The sequence below is a fragment of the Monodelphis domestica genome, chromosome 4 (assembly GCF_027887165.1).
Source record: "Monodelphis domestica isolate mMonDom1 chromosome 4, mMonDom1.pri, whole genome shotgun sequence".
Classification (NCBI taxonomy): Eukaryota; Metazoa; Chordata; class Mammalia; order Didelphimorphia; family Didelphidae; genus Monodelphis; species Monodelphis domestica.
In genome coordinates, this window is record NC_077230.1 from 266,251,876 (window position 1) to 266,270,250 (window position 18,375).

The 18,375-nt window shown below is 36.1% G+C and overlaps 1 protein-coding gene across 23 annotated transcripts in view; it reads right to left on the bottom strand.

Annotated features, from left to right (window-relative positions):
- The window catches only part of CEP295 (centrosomal protein 295), a 257,489-nt gene that overhangs the window by 149,477 nt on the left and 89,637 nt on the right, over positions 1-18,375 (bottom strand). For 19 of the 23 annotated variants that reach the window (XM_056794492.1, XM_056794485.1, XM_056794501.1 and 16 more), the window contains one exon: positions 3,916-4,041. The exons of the other annotated variants lie outside the window; for them this stretch is intronic. In XM_056794492.1, coding sequence (XP_056650470.1) covers positions 3,916-4,041 — 126 coding nt within the window. The remainder of the gene's footprint in view (positions 1-3,915; positions 4,042-18,375) is intronic. 23 annotated transcript variants of the gene reach the window in all.

An 18,375-nucleotide genomic window follows, 5' to 3' on the forward strand; every position in this document is an offset into this window, starting at 1 on the left:
GTCCCCTTCACAAAAGAAAAAACTACTGTTTTATTCTTTGGCCTTTCAACTCTGTGTTTGTGAAGTTATTGCAGTGGTGGGGAGTCCACTGTTCGTGACCCTGTGTCACTCAGATTGGGGCTCATCCAGGATCCTGAAGTGGTGAAGGGTTTCATTTCCCCCTTTTTTCTGCATAGCTTAAGACGTGAATCAGCTGAAGTTATACAGCTGCAGGCCTAGAAGGGAGAATTGTGCTTTTCCCACTCACTTTCAAGCCTGAAGGGAGTTTCAGAGGCAAAAGTACTAAGACAGTGAAGATCAGGAATTTGGATTCAACTACAAAAGGAATTTGTAATTATAGAGAGCTTAACCAAAGGGAGTAAGGAGTCCTTCTCTAAATGTGAGTATGTGAGATGCATCACAGGCACAGGGCCAGAGTTGAGCCCAAACTCTGTGTTTTTGTTGTCCCACAAGGGGCCCAGCCAGAAACAGGGTGAAGCAAGTGTGTGAATGTGCAAGAGATCCAGAGGAATTAGACAGAGCAGGAGAGAAGTTCCTAGGCTTATTGAAAGACTTGCAGGATCAAAAACTCTGACTAGATCATGGAATATCTTAGATAGAGCTGTTAAGAATTTAAAAGGTTGAGATGCCCTGGAATTTTGAAGGACTGAGATACCTTGAGATTTGAAAGTCCTGCAAAGTTGAGACATCCTGATTTTCTGGCAGAGTTGAGACACCTTGATTCCATGAAGCCAGACTGAAGATATCTGAGGGAGGATATATAACTAGGTTCTTTTTTCTGGGTTGTAAGACATCTTAGGTCTGAGAATAAGCAAATCAGATTGACCAGTTTTCAGAATATTTTAGATTGATGAATCCAAGAAAAAGTACAAAAATTAGGAACTATTCTGCTGGCAGGAATTTTACAGTTATAGAAATCTTGATTCTACAATAGAAAAACACTGAATGTTAGAATGGGGCAAAGACATTTCCAAGAACAGTGCAGTGGAGAAGATAAAGGAGAATTAGCTGAGATCCCCAATTGTCCTTCAGGGAACAGAGTATGAGCCTGTGATAGTTCACCCAGATATGTAAATTTTGATAGGATTTTAATACAAATTGTAAAATTTTGTAAATTTTTTTTTTGTGGTGGTCTTTCATTCAACACAGAGAAAACATCATATGGCCTTGCTTCAGGTCAGCAGAAAATTTCATTCGTAAACATCTATACCTCCTTATCAGTAGGAAACAGCCCAGATATGATGAAGAATGTGCATATGCTACCCTCTGACTGCCAGAGGTAGAAACATTGATCTTAAAAGAACAAATCAGAAAAGAAGGTATTAGAGAAAGGTAATAATAAAGGGGAGAAGCAAGAGAAGGAGAGCTTAGGATTATGTAGGAAGGATAAGAAGGTATGGGATCTACTTGAAATCTTTCCTTCACCATATTCGTTTCCTCCTCCTCCCCTTCCTATTCCTTAGGCACCACCACCTACTACTACTATTCCACTAGCATCAGCACCTCCACTTGAGGAGGATGTAGTTCCTTGTCTCTCCATCTGGTCCTTACAGATCTCTGAGGTGGGAGCTTAAACAGTTAATAGAGGACCAGAGAAACTTTCCTTTGGTGGATTAGTGAAGTAATATCCATTGAGGGAAGGCCAACTAGGATAGGGGACTAGGTATATTAATGTTTTGCCTAGTAGCTCTGAAGTAAAGAACTTTAAGAAGGAGATGAAAAACCTCCTGGAAGACCAAATAGGGCTGGCAGACCAATTTAATCAGTTTCTATGCTCAAACATCTATATACATGGATTAAAATGATGTCAATTTTGAAACATCTTTTTTCAGAGGAAGAACAAGGCAGATAAAGTGAGCTGCTATGAGGGCCTGGGATCATAACCATCCTTTACTCCAGGGGCGTAACAAAAAGGAGTGAGGAGTGAACAAAAAATACCCTTTCCAGGACCCTAGATGGGATCACAAAAATCCAACCCATCAGGAGAACATGAGGACCATAGGAGATTGATCATACAAGGATAAAGAATAGCTGTTCCCTTAAGTCAGAATTTAAATAAGGTGTCTGGAGCAAAACGAGAGAAAAATGAGGCCCCCACTAAATTTCTGAATTGATTAAAATAGTTAATGAGCAAATACTCTGGCTTAAATGCAACTGATCCTTTAAAGCAAGGCCTCCTAAAGACCTATTTTGTAACTAATACATGGCCAAATATTTGCAAGAAGATTCAGAAGATTGAGGACTGGTTGCCTGGAACTTTGGATGAGCTGCTACAGCAGACTCAGTAGGTATTTGTAAGGAAAGGAAAGGATGAAGTTAAAGAAAGAACTAAGATTATGAGATCATCTCAGGAGAACATAAGAAAATCATGCATTCCTCAAGCATCCAAAATGGGCAATGTCCCTTTTGTGAAAGAACAAACTGTTCTTTTTCTTTGTTGTCGCATAATTTCTAACCACGGGAACACAAATGATAGTCTCCAGGCCATAAAGAATTAAGTTTATTGTAAGAAGGCCAAGTCTCACAATAAAGCCGAACTTCTAATCAAGACCAAAAGACCCCAACATTGTGAGAGACTTCTTTTATATCACAAGAATATCACAACTTATGAAATAATTACAAGCCTATGATAAAAATAGAGATTGGTTGAAGTAATCAGGAAATACTTCTCATTGGTAGAAATCATTTGACAATGACTTGAAAGTCACTTGATAGACAAGGGGGGAGTGGTAGAGCCTGGAGTAGTGATGCAAAGGAAAAGAGTGGGTGACACTGGGTGGTACCAGGCTTTGAACCCTGGGTCAGGTCTAGTTACATATACTAGATCCCTAGTTCAAGACCATAATTATTGCTGAGGATGAATGATACAGCAACTTTCAAGGCTCACATTGAGGCCTATGCTAAAGCAGTTATTTACTTAATTCAAAACCTTAATACTTATACTAGAATAATCACAAAAAGCCTACTAAAATCATGACATGCTAACTAAGAATTACAATTGTGATTATTTAATCTGCATATATAGGGGTAGGGGATTTTTCACTCACAATGGACTCTCAACTGTGTTTGTGAACTTATTGCAATAGTGGGTCCACTTCAGACCCTGTCCCACTCATAAATAACACATATCTGGTACTTTTAAAATGGTAAAAAAAAAAAGATGTATTATATTATTTGAGCTTCATAATAGTTGTTGATGTAGACAGGTTTATCTTGGCAAGGAGAGGGTTCATAATTCATAAGAAACCTGAGTAAAGGGGAGATAATAAAAGGAATTTGAATTGAGGGTTGAAGGAGAAAAGAGGGAGCTCTGGATGAATGACATCAATTTTTTTCAGTAAATCATAAGGAAAGGTTCTCAGCTGAAGAGGGTGGGAGGAGAGGAAGAAATGGAAGATTTGAAGAGGGATGAAAAGGTTTGGAAGAACTTCTGTGAAGGGTATGGAATTATGAGTTAATTAAGAAGGTAAAAGGTTTGCCTTCCAGCAACAAAGACCCAGCTAAGGTTATGCAATATAAATTTATGGTAGATCAAGTATAAGAACAAAGTTAAATGATGGGAGGCTTAGCCTTTCCAAATATCCCTATCATGTCTCATTTTCCCAATGAATTTACTGTTTCCAATCTATTTTAGGGTAGAAAAGCATATAACTATACTTGTTTATTAAATATGTAAAAGAGTGAATCAATTCAGACTAAAGGTACCTTTCAAAATAGCAAAATGCATGAATTACATATTTTAAGATTTCAGAGATTATGTAGTACTACTCTCTTAGAAGCATTCCTTCTATCAAAATTGATCTTTGTGACATCTATCTTCATATATCTTTTTGTATTTATTTCCTGGTTCTTAGTTGTGTTTCAGAATACTAAATGAGTGGGTTGTTATTAGATTGGCAAACTTTTTACCCTTACCTGAAAATGGCTGTCTAATTCACTTGTTTTGTTTTCTTCTTTGGTACAGTTTTCCAAACCAGAATGTGTAATACTGATCAAAGTAAGTTCTGATTCTTCTGGGAAACTATGCTCAAAGTCTGATTCCTGAACAACAAATTAAATAAGCAATTACCAAAATAAGAAATTAAAAAAAATAAATCACTATTTCTCAAAATAAAATAATTTTACTTATCTATTTAAATGCCAAATAAAACTAAATGGTGAAATTTTCCAACAGACATGTGGAAAGTTTTTTCAAAAGAAAAAAATCCATGTTTCTTCCCTATCTCTTGCCTTGAAACTCCATTAACTCAATAGAAATAGCATGCTAATATTTGAAAAGGGAACAGATTAAGAAGGAATGGTTACTGCTTGAGCAAAACTCTTCAACCAACTTTACTTCTGATTAAATAATGCTCTCTTTCAAAAGGGCAAGTAAGGTTTAATCTTGATTTTACATATCTATCAGACAAGAATACTTTACTGGTCCAAGGAAGAAGGGCTGTTGCCAGTGGTCCCACCACTGTTGGGGGATACACATTATTGTATCAAGCCGTATGCTATATAGTGGGAGTAAAGTAAATGGCTTAGGAAAGAAAAAGACTTCATGAAAGAAAAGAATGTTGTGATGAGGGCATTAATGGCAGGAATAAAAATGTTCAGAATATAATAAAACACAGCCATTAAGATGGGCTGATATCAATAGAAATTGAGTTATGGGACAACTGAGAGCACAAATTCTCCATCTCCCTATTGCATCATCCCTGTATATGGCAAACCTTTTCCCAGTTTTGAGTGCTCAGAGGGCAAATTCAAGCTATCTATGAGCACTCTGATTACTGGGGATGTGAGGGAGAAAGTGCTTACTTTGGGTGGCTAGACAGAGGGGTGGGGCATGCAAAAAATGTCCCTGGGCGCTGGGAAGAGGGAGCAGAGTAGCTCCTCAGTGCTGGCTCTGCAGGCATGCCATGGCTTTGTCAACAAAGGGATAGAAATATATCAGACCAAAAGTCAGATCATGAAGGCCAGATTCTTAAAATTTCTAAAATACTTTAGTACTTATTATTCACAATCTTATCAGTGAAGGTACTCTCCTGTCAATGAAGTTTATAATCCTTTATGCCTTAGAACATGGTCTTTGTGTTTCTGAAGTCCCCCAAATTCTTCATCTATGACAGCTAACCTTTTGGAAATGTTGCCTGAAGTTTACATTGAGAATTCTATTTAAAACACAGGTAGTCAACCTAAAAGGACAACCTTGGTCTATGTCTTCTTTGACATATATAGCCTTTATTTTTAGGCCCAATCCATTACAACTTGATGGTTCTTCAGCTTTGCAAGTTTCCTTTGCTGGCCCTTCTCATTCTGTACTGAAAAGCAGGTGACTTCTGATGTTATATTCTTTGCCCTCAATGCTTTTTGGAGATCTTATCTATTCAAATAGCTTCAATGACTACTTTTACATATATAACTCCTAATGTTTATTTTCATTAAAACCCAGCAAACTGAGCTACATCCTTATTTCCCCTTTATGTTCTGCTACTTCAAACTCAACATATATTACAAACCAAATAGTCATTCCCCAAATCTGTCCCCTCAAAAACCTCTATTTATTAAAGATACTATCACCTTCCTAGTTACCTGGAAATATAACCTTAGAATCATCATGCCCTATTAATTTTACTTCCAAAAACTCCTATTCTCTCCTTTCCATTCTTTATATAAGAATGATAGTTTAACCCTTCATCTCTTCACACATAAACAAATAACACTGTAATTTTTGGTCCTGTTTTTAACCTCTAGTACATAAGTGGATTCTTCCTAATGCACTCTTCCAGTCATATCATTCCTCAGTTCCAAATCCTTTGTTGGTTTCCCACTACCTGCTAAACATAAATTCCTTATTTTAGCAACCAAAGGCTTTAAACAATTTGACTTTTAAATGTAAAATTTAAACAATTTGACTTCTGGTGTACCTTTCTATCACTATAGCTTCTTATTTTTGTGTGTGTGCAAACTCTACATTCAAGTCTAACTGGAAAACTTTCTATTTCATTCTCATCTTTTTCTCTTCTTTTGTTATCCAGTGCATAATCCTGTTCCTACCCTCTGCCCTTGCATCTACTTTTTGAAGTCCTTACCTTTCAACAATGTTCATCTCTGGTGCCAACTAGCTAGACCTTTTTGCCCTTCTTTCCTCTCCCAGCCTGAAAAAGGTCTAAAATTTCTTAACCCTTTTTAGCCAGATCTTTTAGCATTAGTTATATTATCTCTGGTATCTCTTCTCATCCCATTCTCATATTATCTTATTTCTGGCTACATAACAAAATCTTAAGAGATCCTCAGAAATCATCGAATCCAAATGCAATTTACAGATAATTAAACTGAGGTCCAGACAGAGCAACTTGCCTAAACTTTGTAGCAGTTGGGACATGAAATGTTTCAGTACTATACTCTCTTCATACTCTTATTGTTTTAATTTTTTTGAGATCAAGGTCTACATTATACTTGTTTTATACTTAGTAGGGGGATTGTTGTTTAAAACCATCAAGAACTTTTCTCTTATTCTTTAGATCTTTCTCTCTGGCCTAGCATATCATTTTATGGCTAATACTGTTGAAAAGTTAAATTACATAATACATAGATATTTGTGGATTTTTGGATATTTGTGTGTGGTCCCTGCTGAACTGGAAGCTCTAATAGGAAATATGTCCTATTTATCTTTGTATTCTTGTTTACACCTAGTACAATTCTTAATAAATACTATATTTAATGACTGGTGAATGAATTAAAGAGGATTTAATAAGTATGCTCACAAACAGAATCTACAATGACCAAAGAAGAAAAGGAGACTTACTAAGGCAAAGTCTTTGCAACCTATTTTTCTCTATGGCTCAATGAAAACATTACCAAAAAATGCACATGTGATAAAAATTTATTGAATTATATTTTTTTTAGGGAATATTTACAAGTCAGGGGAATTAGTTAAAATAATCAAGTATGCATTCTGTAGTATTGGATAAAATCCTGAAATAACATCCAAAGTCCTTTTGTCCTAGAAGAAGGTGTTTGCTCGTAGTTTCTCCAGTATTTTCTGCAGGTAAAACAAAACTGGTCAAAGACGAATTTCTTTACCTCTATGCAAATAAATCACATCTCAGTCTGACCTAGCAATCCCATAGCAACTTAACTTCTGTTTACACTCACCCCAGATAATGAAATCTGTTCTATTTGCAGGATTCATCTAATGTTCAAGTGACAAAAGTCAAATAGGCACAGAGATAGAAGGTTACTTACCCTAGGTCATATAGCCAGTTAATAGTAGAGCTTAGAAAAAAATTCTTCATCTCCTGAATCAATCTAGCTCTCTCTCTATTATATCATATTTCATCTCTAAATAACCTGCAATAACAGGATAGCACTACCACAAGAGGAAGGTTAAATTGTCAAAATACTTAACTTCTACTGCTGTCTTGCTCTAAATATAGCATTCCTAAAATTAGATCTCACTGAAAGAAAAAAATTATATGCAAAAAAAAAATCACTAAAAATTCCATGCTATACTTGAAAATTATCCTATTTTTAAAAAATCTGTTGTCTTTTCTTAAAAGCAAAAACGTCATATTGATAGAGGTAGAGGTCATACATATGGCTTTGCTAGTTATTATTCTGAAAGTCCTGTCTTTCAGGCCAAATAAACCCTATCTCCACCACAGGAACACTCCCAATTAAATTAAGTAAAAACAAAACAAAACAAAAACCAAAATCCCAAGGGGTACCTAGGGAACTTTGGGAAAACAATGTCTTGCTAGCTGTTCTTTCAATGTTACCACAAAATAATGATAAAAAGCTAGTACTTCCATTTTCCCTTTCTTCCATTCTTCTGGAAGCCATATTATATCCCACTATTCTTGTCCCCATTTTCTCCAATACAGGCCAAGCAGCTAGGTCAGGTTTGAAAATAAGCATAAACTTCTCTCTTCTCTCTCAAATAATTCCCAACATATAACTGTCTCTAATCTCCCTCTTGCATCATTTGGGTTGGGCTATAAAATTTCTAGCAAAGGTACACTAAAGTTGTGTTCTCTTACATTCAGAGTATTTAAAAGCCTCCCAATGTGTGACAGTATGTTTGGGCCCTCAAATTTCAACCAGTAACCTAAAAGCTAACAAATTACTTTACATTTAACTTTGAATATAATTTATATTTGCTTTTTTATGTACTTGTTTTCCCCTAGGAGAATTCTCAACGGCAGGTAATATTTCATTTTTGTCTTTATAACTCTATGCAGTACATGGCATATAGATGTTTAATACAATACTTACTGATTAGAAATGAATTATCAGCTAAGAAGGCTAACACTGCATTGCAGATAGGACAGTTAAGTTTGGAATCAGGAAAATCTGGTTCAAATCCCACATCAGACATTTACTAGCCCTGTAAAAACCCTTAAAGGCCATCTATTTCATCCCTCTCATTTTACAGTTCAGGAAACTAAAGTCTAGAGATTTCAAATGATTTGCCCAATGTGACAGAAGTAAGAAATATCAAAGCTGGGATTTAAAGTAGAAACCTGTGACTATAAATTAATCACTTTTGCTGTGGTGTCACAGTGAGATCCTTGTGCTTTTAAACCAGGGATTGGATGCATAGTCATTTGTAAATGGGAGGGATATGTGTTATCTTGTAGCACCCAGAAGTAGGGAGAACTACAAAAAAGTTTTCTCCAAATGTGTGTGGATTGGTGGGAAAGTTCTTATTGATGAAGCTGCTGTGATAACTAGTAAGGTTTGTGAAGAGACTTTATCATACTAATTATGGAGCATTCAAGTTTTACACAAGGCAATTTTGATGTGGGAAAGGGAGCAGGAGAGAGTATAGTATATTTATATATATCCTCACAATCTAGTCCAATCCATACCTGAACTCTACAGAAAATCCAACTAAGCTTTGTTTGAAGAACTCAGTAAGAAGGAACTTAACTACTTCTAACTTTTCTTCTGGAAACCTCTAATTGTTAAGAAATCTATATTTGGCTTTTTGCAATTTCTATTACTTCTAGTCCTATTCTTGACAGACCACTAACTCCTTGATGGCAATTATAGTAACCTCATCTTCTCTTTTCCAGACAAAACATCCCCAGTAATATCAAACCTCTTAACATCTTGGTAGCTGTTTTCTATATGTTCATCAGTTTATCTTTTTTCCTTTGCAAACACAAGGCAATACTTCAATTGAGGTGTGACCAGGGCAAAGAAGAATAGCACTATCATTTTCCTAATTTTGGACATTATGCTTCTAATGAACCTAAGATTTCATTAGAATTTCTGATTGTTATATCAAACTGTAGTTCATATTCAACTTGTAGTATACCAAAAACTCCTGATGTTTCATGTGAATCTTAAAACTGCTCAGACTATACCTTAGAAGATTTGGTTAAGTTTTTCCCCATTTGAACAATGGAGGTACTTGATCAGGAATGTATTGGGAACTTTAAAATTACTCCACCCTGCTCAGACAATACTTTAGGGGAAGATAAAGTTGTAAACTCCTGATGGAACAATGATAAAGTCCCTAACATAGTAAAGCTAGAACCTTAAGCTAGGTCTATTTTTAGATCTAATACAAAAGGGTGCTAAGTACCTATTAAGGTTAAATTAATCACTAAAAGGTCAAGCAACTTACAAAAGGCAAGCTTAACAAAAGAGGTGTGAAGTTTTAGTCTACCCAGAGAAGGTGATAAAAAAAAGATGTGAACTAAGAATGGTCAGTCCTGGGGAAAACATCTACTGTGATTGGTAGATGTGAAAATTTAGGGGAGGTGACACAAGAGAAAATTTTCTTTAAAAGGAAGGAGCTCGAGGTGGAATTGGGATAGTTGGAGTTAGTTGGAGGAGCTGGGTCTCTGAAACTCAGTTCAGGAGTTGAGGATTTCAGTGAAGGACTGGAGTTTTGCTTGGGACAAAATCTTGTGGTGAGTGGATAAAAGACTAACTAGTCTCTCTTAAGGCCTAGGCCATTTGGCCTAGGTCTTTTCCTACTATTTCCTCTTACTCTGTCTCTCTCCCTTTCTTTAATTCCTTCATTCCTATTAATTAAAATCTCCATCAAACCCAGCTGACTTGGGTAGTTCATATTTGGGAATTTTTCCCATGGCGACCACTTATTTTTGATAAAAAATCAAGACATTAAAATTATCTTTGGCAGTTTTGGCAATTCAGTCTTGAAAACCATATTTTTCGCGGTCACACTCAGGGGAAAAAAATTAAGATCTGCATGATTTGTGTGTATGTGTGTGAGCTTGAGAAAGAGAAAAAAAGATTGGTATTTCCTTTTCTAGATAATAAATATCTTTTTATTATGTTACATTACTGTGCCCATAATCAAAAGCAGGGTGCCTGTCCTGTAGTTCCCAAATACATTTGTCAATGGACAGAAATACTGTTATAAATATTTTTATACATGAGAGCTTTCTCTTTTTTAAATTTGCCTTTAACCCAATATGTAACATGTTTTTCCTATTTTTCATTCAGTTTAGTTACCTTTTTTTCATAGAACTGCCCGACACCTTAAGGAACATTGTATTATATATTTCTTATACTACAATCTGCAACAGAAAGGCTGGGATGCTTTCCTCCAATTTTTTCCTTTTTTCACATAAGAACTGGTAAAGTTTTTACAGAGAACAGAACTGAAAAAAAGCTGCCATGATGGAGGTCTTTCTGGTCTACTGGAATCTTTGTACTTTTCCTTTTTTCTTTCAGGCACAACAAAGGTTGCCCTTTTTCTTTCCAAAGGAACCTCATCAGTTTTTGTAATTTCTTTTTCACGAATGGATACAACCAATCTAATTTTTTTGTGCATTTGGGGAAAAATTCCAAATTCAATGTAATACCAGTAAAATATTCTTGTTTGCCTCTCAAGAGGTTTCCATAAATAAGACAGTATATCTTTTGTTTCCTAGGATTATGTCTGCCCATTTTTTATTATCTTCTCTTAGCATGAAAGAAATGTCTGGCAACCATTATATATTGTCTCTATGAAGCTCGACATATTGAAATGGCTATAAAAGTGGTAGTCAGAATAAATCTTCTCAAGCTTTCATTGGTCATATTCTTGTAACTTTTTTTACAAGATGGATCTCTAAATTAAACATGTTTGCAATTTCCATCAATAGAGAATCAACCATGAACACTAAACATTTATAATTGCTTACTAGTCCAAGTCACTGTTAAGTAGGTTTCTAAAGGTTTTAATTGTGATTGCATTGAGACTTGCTTTTATTTTTTTCTTGCTTTTAAAAAATTTTTTATTGCTAAAGAAATAAAATTATTTTGATATATTAATTTTGTAATCAGGATAAATTCATTTGTTTTCTCCATTATTGCTTTCAATACTCTTGATATTTTCGAGATGCACAATCATATCCTCTGCACATAATAATTTGGCATGTTCATTTTCAATATTAACTCTTTACTGTTTTGCTTATCTTTTTATAAACTGCAAAAGGCAGTGTGACATGAACAATGACCTTAGAACCATGATGAATGAGGTTCACATTCAAACTCTGACTCCTACTGTCCCTGTGCATTGGGCTAGGGCAAGTAGCTCAGAGTCCCAGTAACAGAACAGTGGCCAATATGTACAATTAGGGAAAATTCCTCTCCTGAAGCTGATAAAGTCACAAATCAGGATCCAAAAAAAGAAGAGGGGGAAAAAGTATTTGCTACAATTTTCAATACTGTCAAAAAAAGTAAATACCCTTGTTTTGTATCTACTTTTAATGGATATTATTTAGAGGTAATCTAATGTATCTTTGTTGTTCTGGGCTTAAGTTAGATATTTCTTATTGTATAGGCATGGATTTTATTTCTCTTCTCTTAGTTATGCCCTGAAATATGACTTCACACTTCTTCCAGATTTCAAAATCATGTCCCCTTGTGTGGCTGGTTCATTCTTGAATCTCCCTTAGAGCTTAAGGACTCCTCCCCAGAAACAGCTGTGTTGATTAATTTCATTAAGAGAAAACCTCTGAGTAAGTTTTCACCTTTTAGGTCTAAGTAGTTTACAAGTTGCCCACCTTCATAGGTACTTAGTATCCCATTGTATCAATTCTAAAACAGTCATGACTCAAAGAACTTCCTGTCCCTTCCATAAGCATGGATCAAAGTACTTCCATTGTACTCTGGAGCTCTCTGTCCTAAAGCAGTCCCAAGTAGGGTGGAGTAGGGATATTCCCAAGGCAAGGAGCCCTCACATTCAAGTAGAATTCTCACTATCTGCTAGGGAATTTTTTAAAGTAGAAGATTCCCCAATGGGGGAAACCCCTAACATTCATAAGTCTGAAAAATTTTGAGGTTTACACAGCCTACCATGGCTTCACAGCAAGGCTCTCTTTCTTTCTCCTATTGGTCAGTTTCTTTGGTGGAAAATCTCATGATAGCTTGTTTCATTCAGCTACTGGCTCTACTCTTGACTTCTGATTTCCTTAGGACTATTCAGTTTTCTTTTTGTTTACAGTTTGTTTACAAGAGAATATAAAGTCCTTGAGGGCAGGGGGACAATCTTTCACATAGTAAGCACTTTATAAATGATTCCTTCCATGGTTCCTTCCTTTTCTTCTTTTGCTGGGCAGGTTGTTTAGCTGGATTTCCTGGGCCTGCTCCTCTCTCTAGGGTTCATCTTCCAATTGCTAAGATCAATTCTTTCTTAATTCATAATTGGTTCTTTTCTCTGCTTTCATGGGGTCAGTCCTCATGGCAACTTCCTGTCTCAACTCTCATGTGTCCTGCTCCCTGCTACATGTGGCACGTGTCAATGCAGTAGGAGGAGAAATTCCTTTTCCCCCCTTAAGATGAGGAATGATTTCTTCCCCAGACCTGGGCTCTTACATGTCTTTTAAAAACCTAAGTTTGTGTCTTTTGTGTCTACATTAGCTTCTTACAATTCCCAAGAAAAGTTAATGGAGAAGAGTAAGAAGAGTGTTAATCGACTACAACACATTAGAATAAGAGATGTATTCAACTGAAGAAAAGTATCATCAACAAAAGAGATGGGCTTATCCTGAGGTGGGTGACTGATGGACAACTTGGGCGGTTCATTTCATCTCTTGTAATATCAAGACAAAAAGAGGAAGGTGTCTAAAAGTGAAAATTTATTTCATGGGATATGAAGACTTGTGAGATTTGCAGTCTTTATCACTACAAGGATCATCCACATCAATGACATCACAGATCTAAGTATCTGAGACTTTCAGAATGTCATTTATGAGATCTTTCCATACTTCCTGGTTTGATTTGGTCCTATAGCTGATAGATTACTGTCTTTCCTCTAAATTCTCATGAATTTATTTTTTTTTCCAAATCTAGGGTCTGTGGTAGTATAAGAATAAATGTCCTATTTCTAACCTTCCAAGATGAAACGGTCATTTCCCTGTAATGTAACTATCTTAGCAACACTCTTCTTTGTTCAGGACTTGTTTAGATCCTTGCTCAGATCCAGAACATATATTTCCATCACTGGGTTGCTCCAACTTTTGATAGAGGAAGTGATAATTAATACAAGTGAAGAAATTATGCTTTTGATTTCATTTCTAGCTATCCTAATAATTGAGGTCTCCTACCCGTTATGCTTCAATGTCGGGCTCTTAATGTTTCCTAAACACATCTACTTCCTTGCTGCCCTAATTGTGATTAATTATCCTCCTATAAAAATATAACTTTGTTTCTGCATCTACTGATCTTCAAGTATTTCCCCCCTCTAGTCCTTAAATTTCCCCACCTTGATCCATTCTCTTTTTCCCTATTTTGTGCCTTCTTAATAAGCTATATCCTTCTAGTCCCATTCATCAAGGGTTTCATCCATGTCCAGTAAATGTCTACACTCAATGGGTTTTAAGAAACCAAACTCATTATTTCCCCCTACTAACTGTACCCCCCCAATTTCTCTATTGCTGTTGAGGGCAACACCATCCTCCCATTCCTCAGGTTCATAACCTAAGGCCATCCTGACTGTACTATCCCCCTAGGTAATGAATAAGATATTCCATTTCTCAGCTCTGGGCATTTTCTGTCTGTCCCACATGCCTAGAATGTGCTTGCCTTCTTTATCACTACTTGCTGACTTCCATGGCTTCCTTTAATTCCCAACTAAAATCCCATCTTCTACTAGAAGCCTTTTCCAAGTGCTTTTAATTCTAGTGCTTTCCTTCTCTCAGTTAATTACATACTATTTACCCTGTGTGTACATATGTGTTTTGCTTGTTGTTTCCCCACCTTAGACTGTGAGCTTCTTGAGGACTTTTTAAAAAAACTTCAGTCATGTTCAACTCTTCATAACCTTTTTGGGGGTTTTTGGCAAAAATACTAGTGGTTTGCCATTTCCTTCTCCAGCTCATTTTATAGCAACTGAGGCAAACAAAGTTAAATAACTCACCCAAGGTCACAGCTAATAAGTGTCTGAGTTCAGATTTGAACTCAGAAAGATGAGTTTTCTTGACTCTAGGGCCAGCACTCTTAACTACTACTACTACTAGCTGCCCCTCTTGAAGACAGGGACTGTCTTTTACCTCTTTCTGTATAACTAGCAATTCACACAGTACCTAACACACAGTAGACCTTTAATAAATGTTTATTAATTGGAGATCCCATGTATTAAGAATTCTAGTTTATTATACTTAGGATTTCTACTAAGTACTTTAGTGTACAGACTCCCGAAGCCAGGGATTTTCATTATTGCTTCCATGCTTAGATTTTGTCTATTCTTATATTGAACCTACCCTTTAGCAGTTGTTTCCCCTTTCCCTCTTTCTGTTCAACTTAAGACTTTTTTTTTTACTAGATTGGTAAGACTCTAGGAAAATGTACTCTTTATTAGTTCTTTGCTGGGTACCAGTTTATTAGGTACATTCCAACCTTAGCCTAAAGCTTATCATTCCTATTTTTTAAGTTAGAGTTGAGAAATAGACTCAGAAACCAACTTTTTAACTGGATATTCACTTCTCAAAACTCTTTCACTACATAATACACTTGAGGGTCAATTTTATGGATAAGACTTCACAGTGTTTAGCAAAGCATTCTAGGTTTTTCTAGCAACATATGTGACCACAATAATTACCAGAGGTAGGTAGTAGTCACCCATCCAGTCCAACATGCCTTTGGGGATTTTCTTTTGCAACTTAGATATAAGCTATCTTCGAAGATAGCAGAGGTTTCTTGTTATCAAGTCAACAAACAGCTGATTCAGGACTTCTCAGCAGGGAGTTAATGTCACTGCTAATCTCTTCTTCTTCTGACCCTAACTGGATGACTTTACATCTAACAACACCCATGAATCCACAATCCTCACTACTTGGAGGATAAGCAGCTATTGTCTATGTAGAGGATTCAGTTTCCTACTCATTGAGAAGAGTCTTATATTTCCCTTGTAAACTTTGTGTATATACAGTGAAATCATATACAATACTAAATAACCAAATTGATATTATACCTACTGCTCTTTTTTAACCGTCTATATAATACACATAATTTATTTGTAGCCAATTTATCAATCAGTCTTAAACTAAACTATTTTTGTAATTGTTAAGAAGTCTTGAACATGTGGATGCAAAAATATCTTTGGCTTCTTCTTAAGGATGAGATCTAAGGAGATAATAGATTTTGTGAACTTATAATGTACTAATAAAGTTGTATGTAGCACCCAAAACATTGATATTTGCATTAGGGTGTTCATTTGGAGTCTCTACTCAATCATATCCCCTCAACCCCTATAGTCATGCAATTGCTTTTCCTTGGTGCTTTTACTCCCACAGTTTGTCCTCTGCTTGTGGATAGTGTTTTTTCTCCATGATCCCTGCAGATTGTTCAGGGACATTGCATTGACACTAATGGAGAAGTCCATTACGTTTGATTGTACCACAGTGTATCAGTCTCTGTGTACAATGTTGTCCTGGTTCTGCTCCTCTTGCTCTGCAACACTTCCTGGAGGTTGTTCCAGTCTCCATGGAACTTCTCCACTTTATTATTCCTTTTAGCACAATAGTATTCCATCACCAACATATACCACAGCTTGTTCAGCCATTCCCCAATTGATGGGCATCCCCTCGTTTTCCAGTTTTGGGCCACCACAAAGAGCGCAGCTATGAATATTTTTGTACAAGTCTTTGTGTCCATTATCTTTTTGGGGTACAGACCCAGCAGTGCTATGGCTGGGTCAAAGGGTAGATATTCTTTTGTCGCCCTTTGGGCATAGTTCCAAATTGCCCTCCAGAATGGTTGGATCAGTTCACAGCTCCACCAGCAATGAATTAATGTCCCAACTTTGCCACATGCCCTCCAACATTCATTACTTTCCTTTGCTGCCATATTAGCCAATCTGCTAGGTGTGAGGTGATACCTCAGAGTTGTTTTGATTTGCATATCTCTAATTATAAGAGATTTAGAACACTTCTTCATGTGCTTATTAATAGTTTTGATTTCTTTAACTGAAAATTGCCTGTTCATGTTCCTTGTCCATTTACCAATTGGAGAATGGCTTGATTTTTTGTACAAATGATTTAGCTCTTTATAAATTTGAGTAACTAGAACTTTGTCAGAGGTTTTTGTTATGAAGATTGTTTCCCAATTGGTTGCTTCCCTTCTAATTTTGGTTACATTGGTTTTGTTTGTACAAAACCTTTTTAATTTGATGTAATCAAAATTATTTATTTTACATTTTGTGACTCTTTCTATATCTTGCTTGGTTTTAAAGTCTTTCCCTTCCCAAAGGTCTGACATGTATATTATTCTGTGTTCACCTAATTTACTTATAGTTTCCTTCTTTATATTCAGGTCATTAACCCATTCTGAGTTTATCTTGGTGTAGGGTGTGAGGTGTTGATCCAGACCTAATCTCTCCCACACTGTCTTCCAGTTTTCCCAGCAGTTTTTGTCAAATAGTGGATTTTTGTCCCCAAAGCTAGGGTCTTTGGATTTGTCATAGACTGTCTTGCTGAGGTCATTAACCCAAGTCTATTCCACTGATCCTCCTGTCTCTTAGCCAGTACCAAATTGTTTTGATGATCACGGCTTTATAGTATATTTTGAGATCTGGGACTACAAGGCCCCCTTCCTTTGTATTTTTTTCATGATTTCCCTGTATATCCTTGATCCTTTGTCCTTACAAATGAACTTCATGTTTTTTTCTAATTCAGTAAAAAAATTTTTTTGGAAGTTCAATGGGTATGGATGGCACTAAATAGATAGATCAGTTTGGGTAGGATGTTAATTTTTATTATATTGGCTCATCCTACCCATAAGCAGTTACCAATGTTTTTCCAATTGCTCAAGTCTAGTTTTAATTGTGTGGAGAGTGTTTTGTAGTTGTGTTTATATAGTTCCTGTGTTTGTCTTGGGAGACAGATTCCTAAGTATTTTATTTCGTCTAAGGTGATTTTGAATGGGATTTCTCTTTCTAATTCTTGCTGCTGAGATGTGTTGGAAATATATAGGAATGCTGATGACTTATGTGGGACTCAAAACATTGAAAGAAATATGACAATATTTGTTTCTGGTCAAATCACATGGAGGATTATTTTAGGGACACTGAGAAAGTGGTATATGTCCAGAGGAAGGCTACCAAGATGGTGAGGAGAATCAAAACCAAGGTATGCTTAAAATTAAAAAATCCCTTACCTTCCTTCTTAGAAGCAATACTGTATATTGGTTCCAAGGCAGAAGACCAATGAAAGATAGGCAATGAGGATTAAGTGACTTGCCCAGAGTCACAAAAATAGGGAAGCACCTGAAGCCAGATTTAAACCTAGGACCTCCCATCCACTCCTGGCTCCCAATCCACCGAGTTACCTAGCAGGCCCTCATAGTCCACTCTGAAGAAGTAGGCAAAGAACTAGGGATGAAGGCAGACAGTACAGATATAAGATTTGTTATCAAATATTATGAAGGGGTATTATTCAGAAAAGAGAAGAGTTGGACTTGATGTGATTATTCTAGATAGAAAATTATGTATGTGTAGAAGCTAAATAATTTGATAAAAGGGAAAAGTTTTCTAATGATCAGATTCTCAAAAAGAGAAATGGCCTACCTTGTCAATTTCCTATCACTAGGCATTCAGGAAGAGGCTAGATGACATTTTATTGGAGATTCTGGAGAGGCAATTCATCATGCTTAAGGTAAAGAGTGCTTTGGATGATTTCTGAGGTATTTTACAATTTATATTTGAGAAGAACTGACAAGGAACTAGAAAATACTTATTTCTCTACACCTAAGAGAAAGATGCTAGGAAGAGCAATAGCTCTTTTTCTTCCTGTTTCTTATACTTAGACAAATTAAAAAAACCCACATGCCATTATATAAATTTTTCTTAGTAAACTCAATTTGTCAGGAAGTAGAAGAATGTGAGACTAATTTGTTTTAATGGGATGTTAAGAGAATAAAACTGGC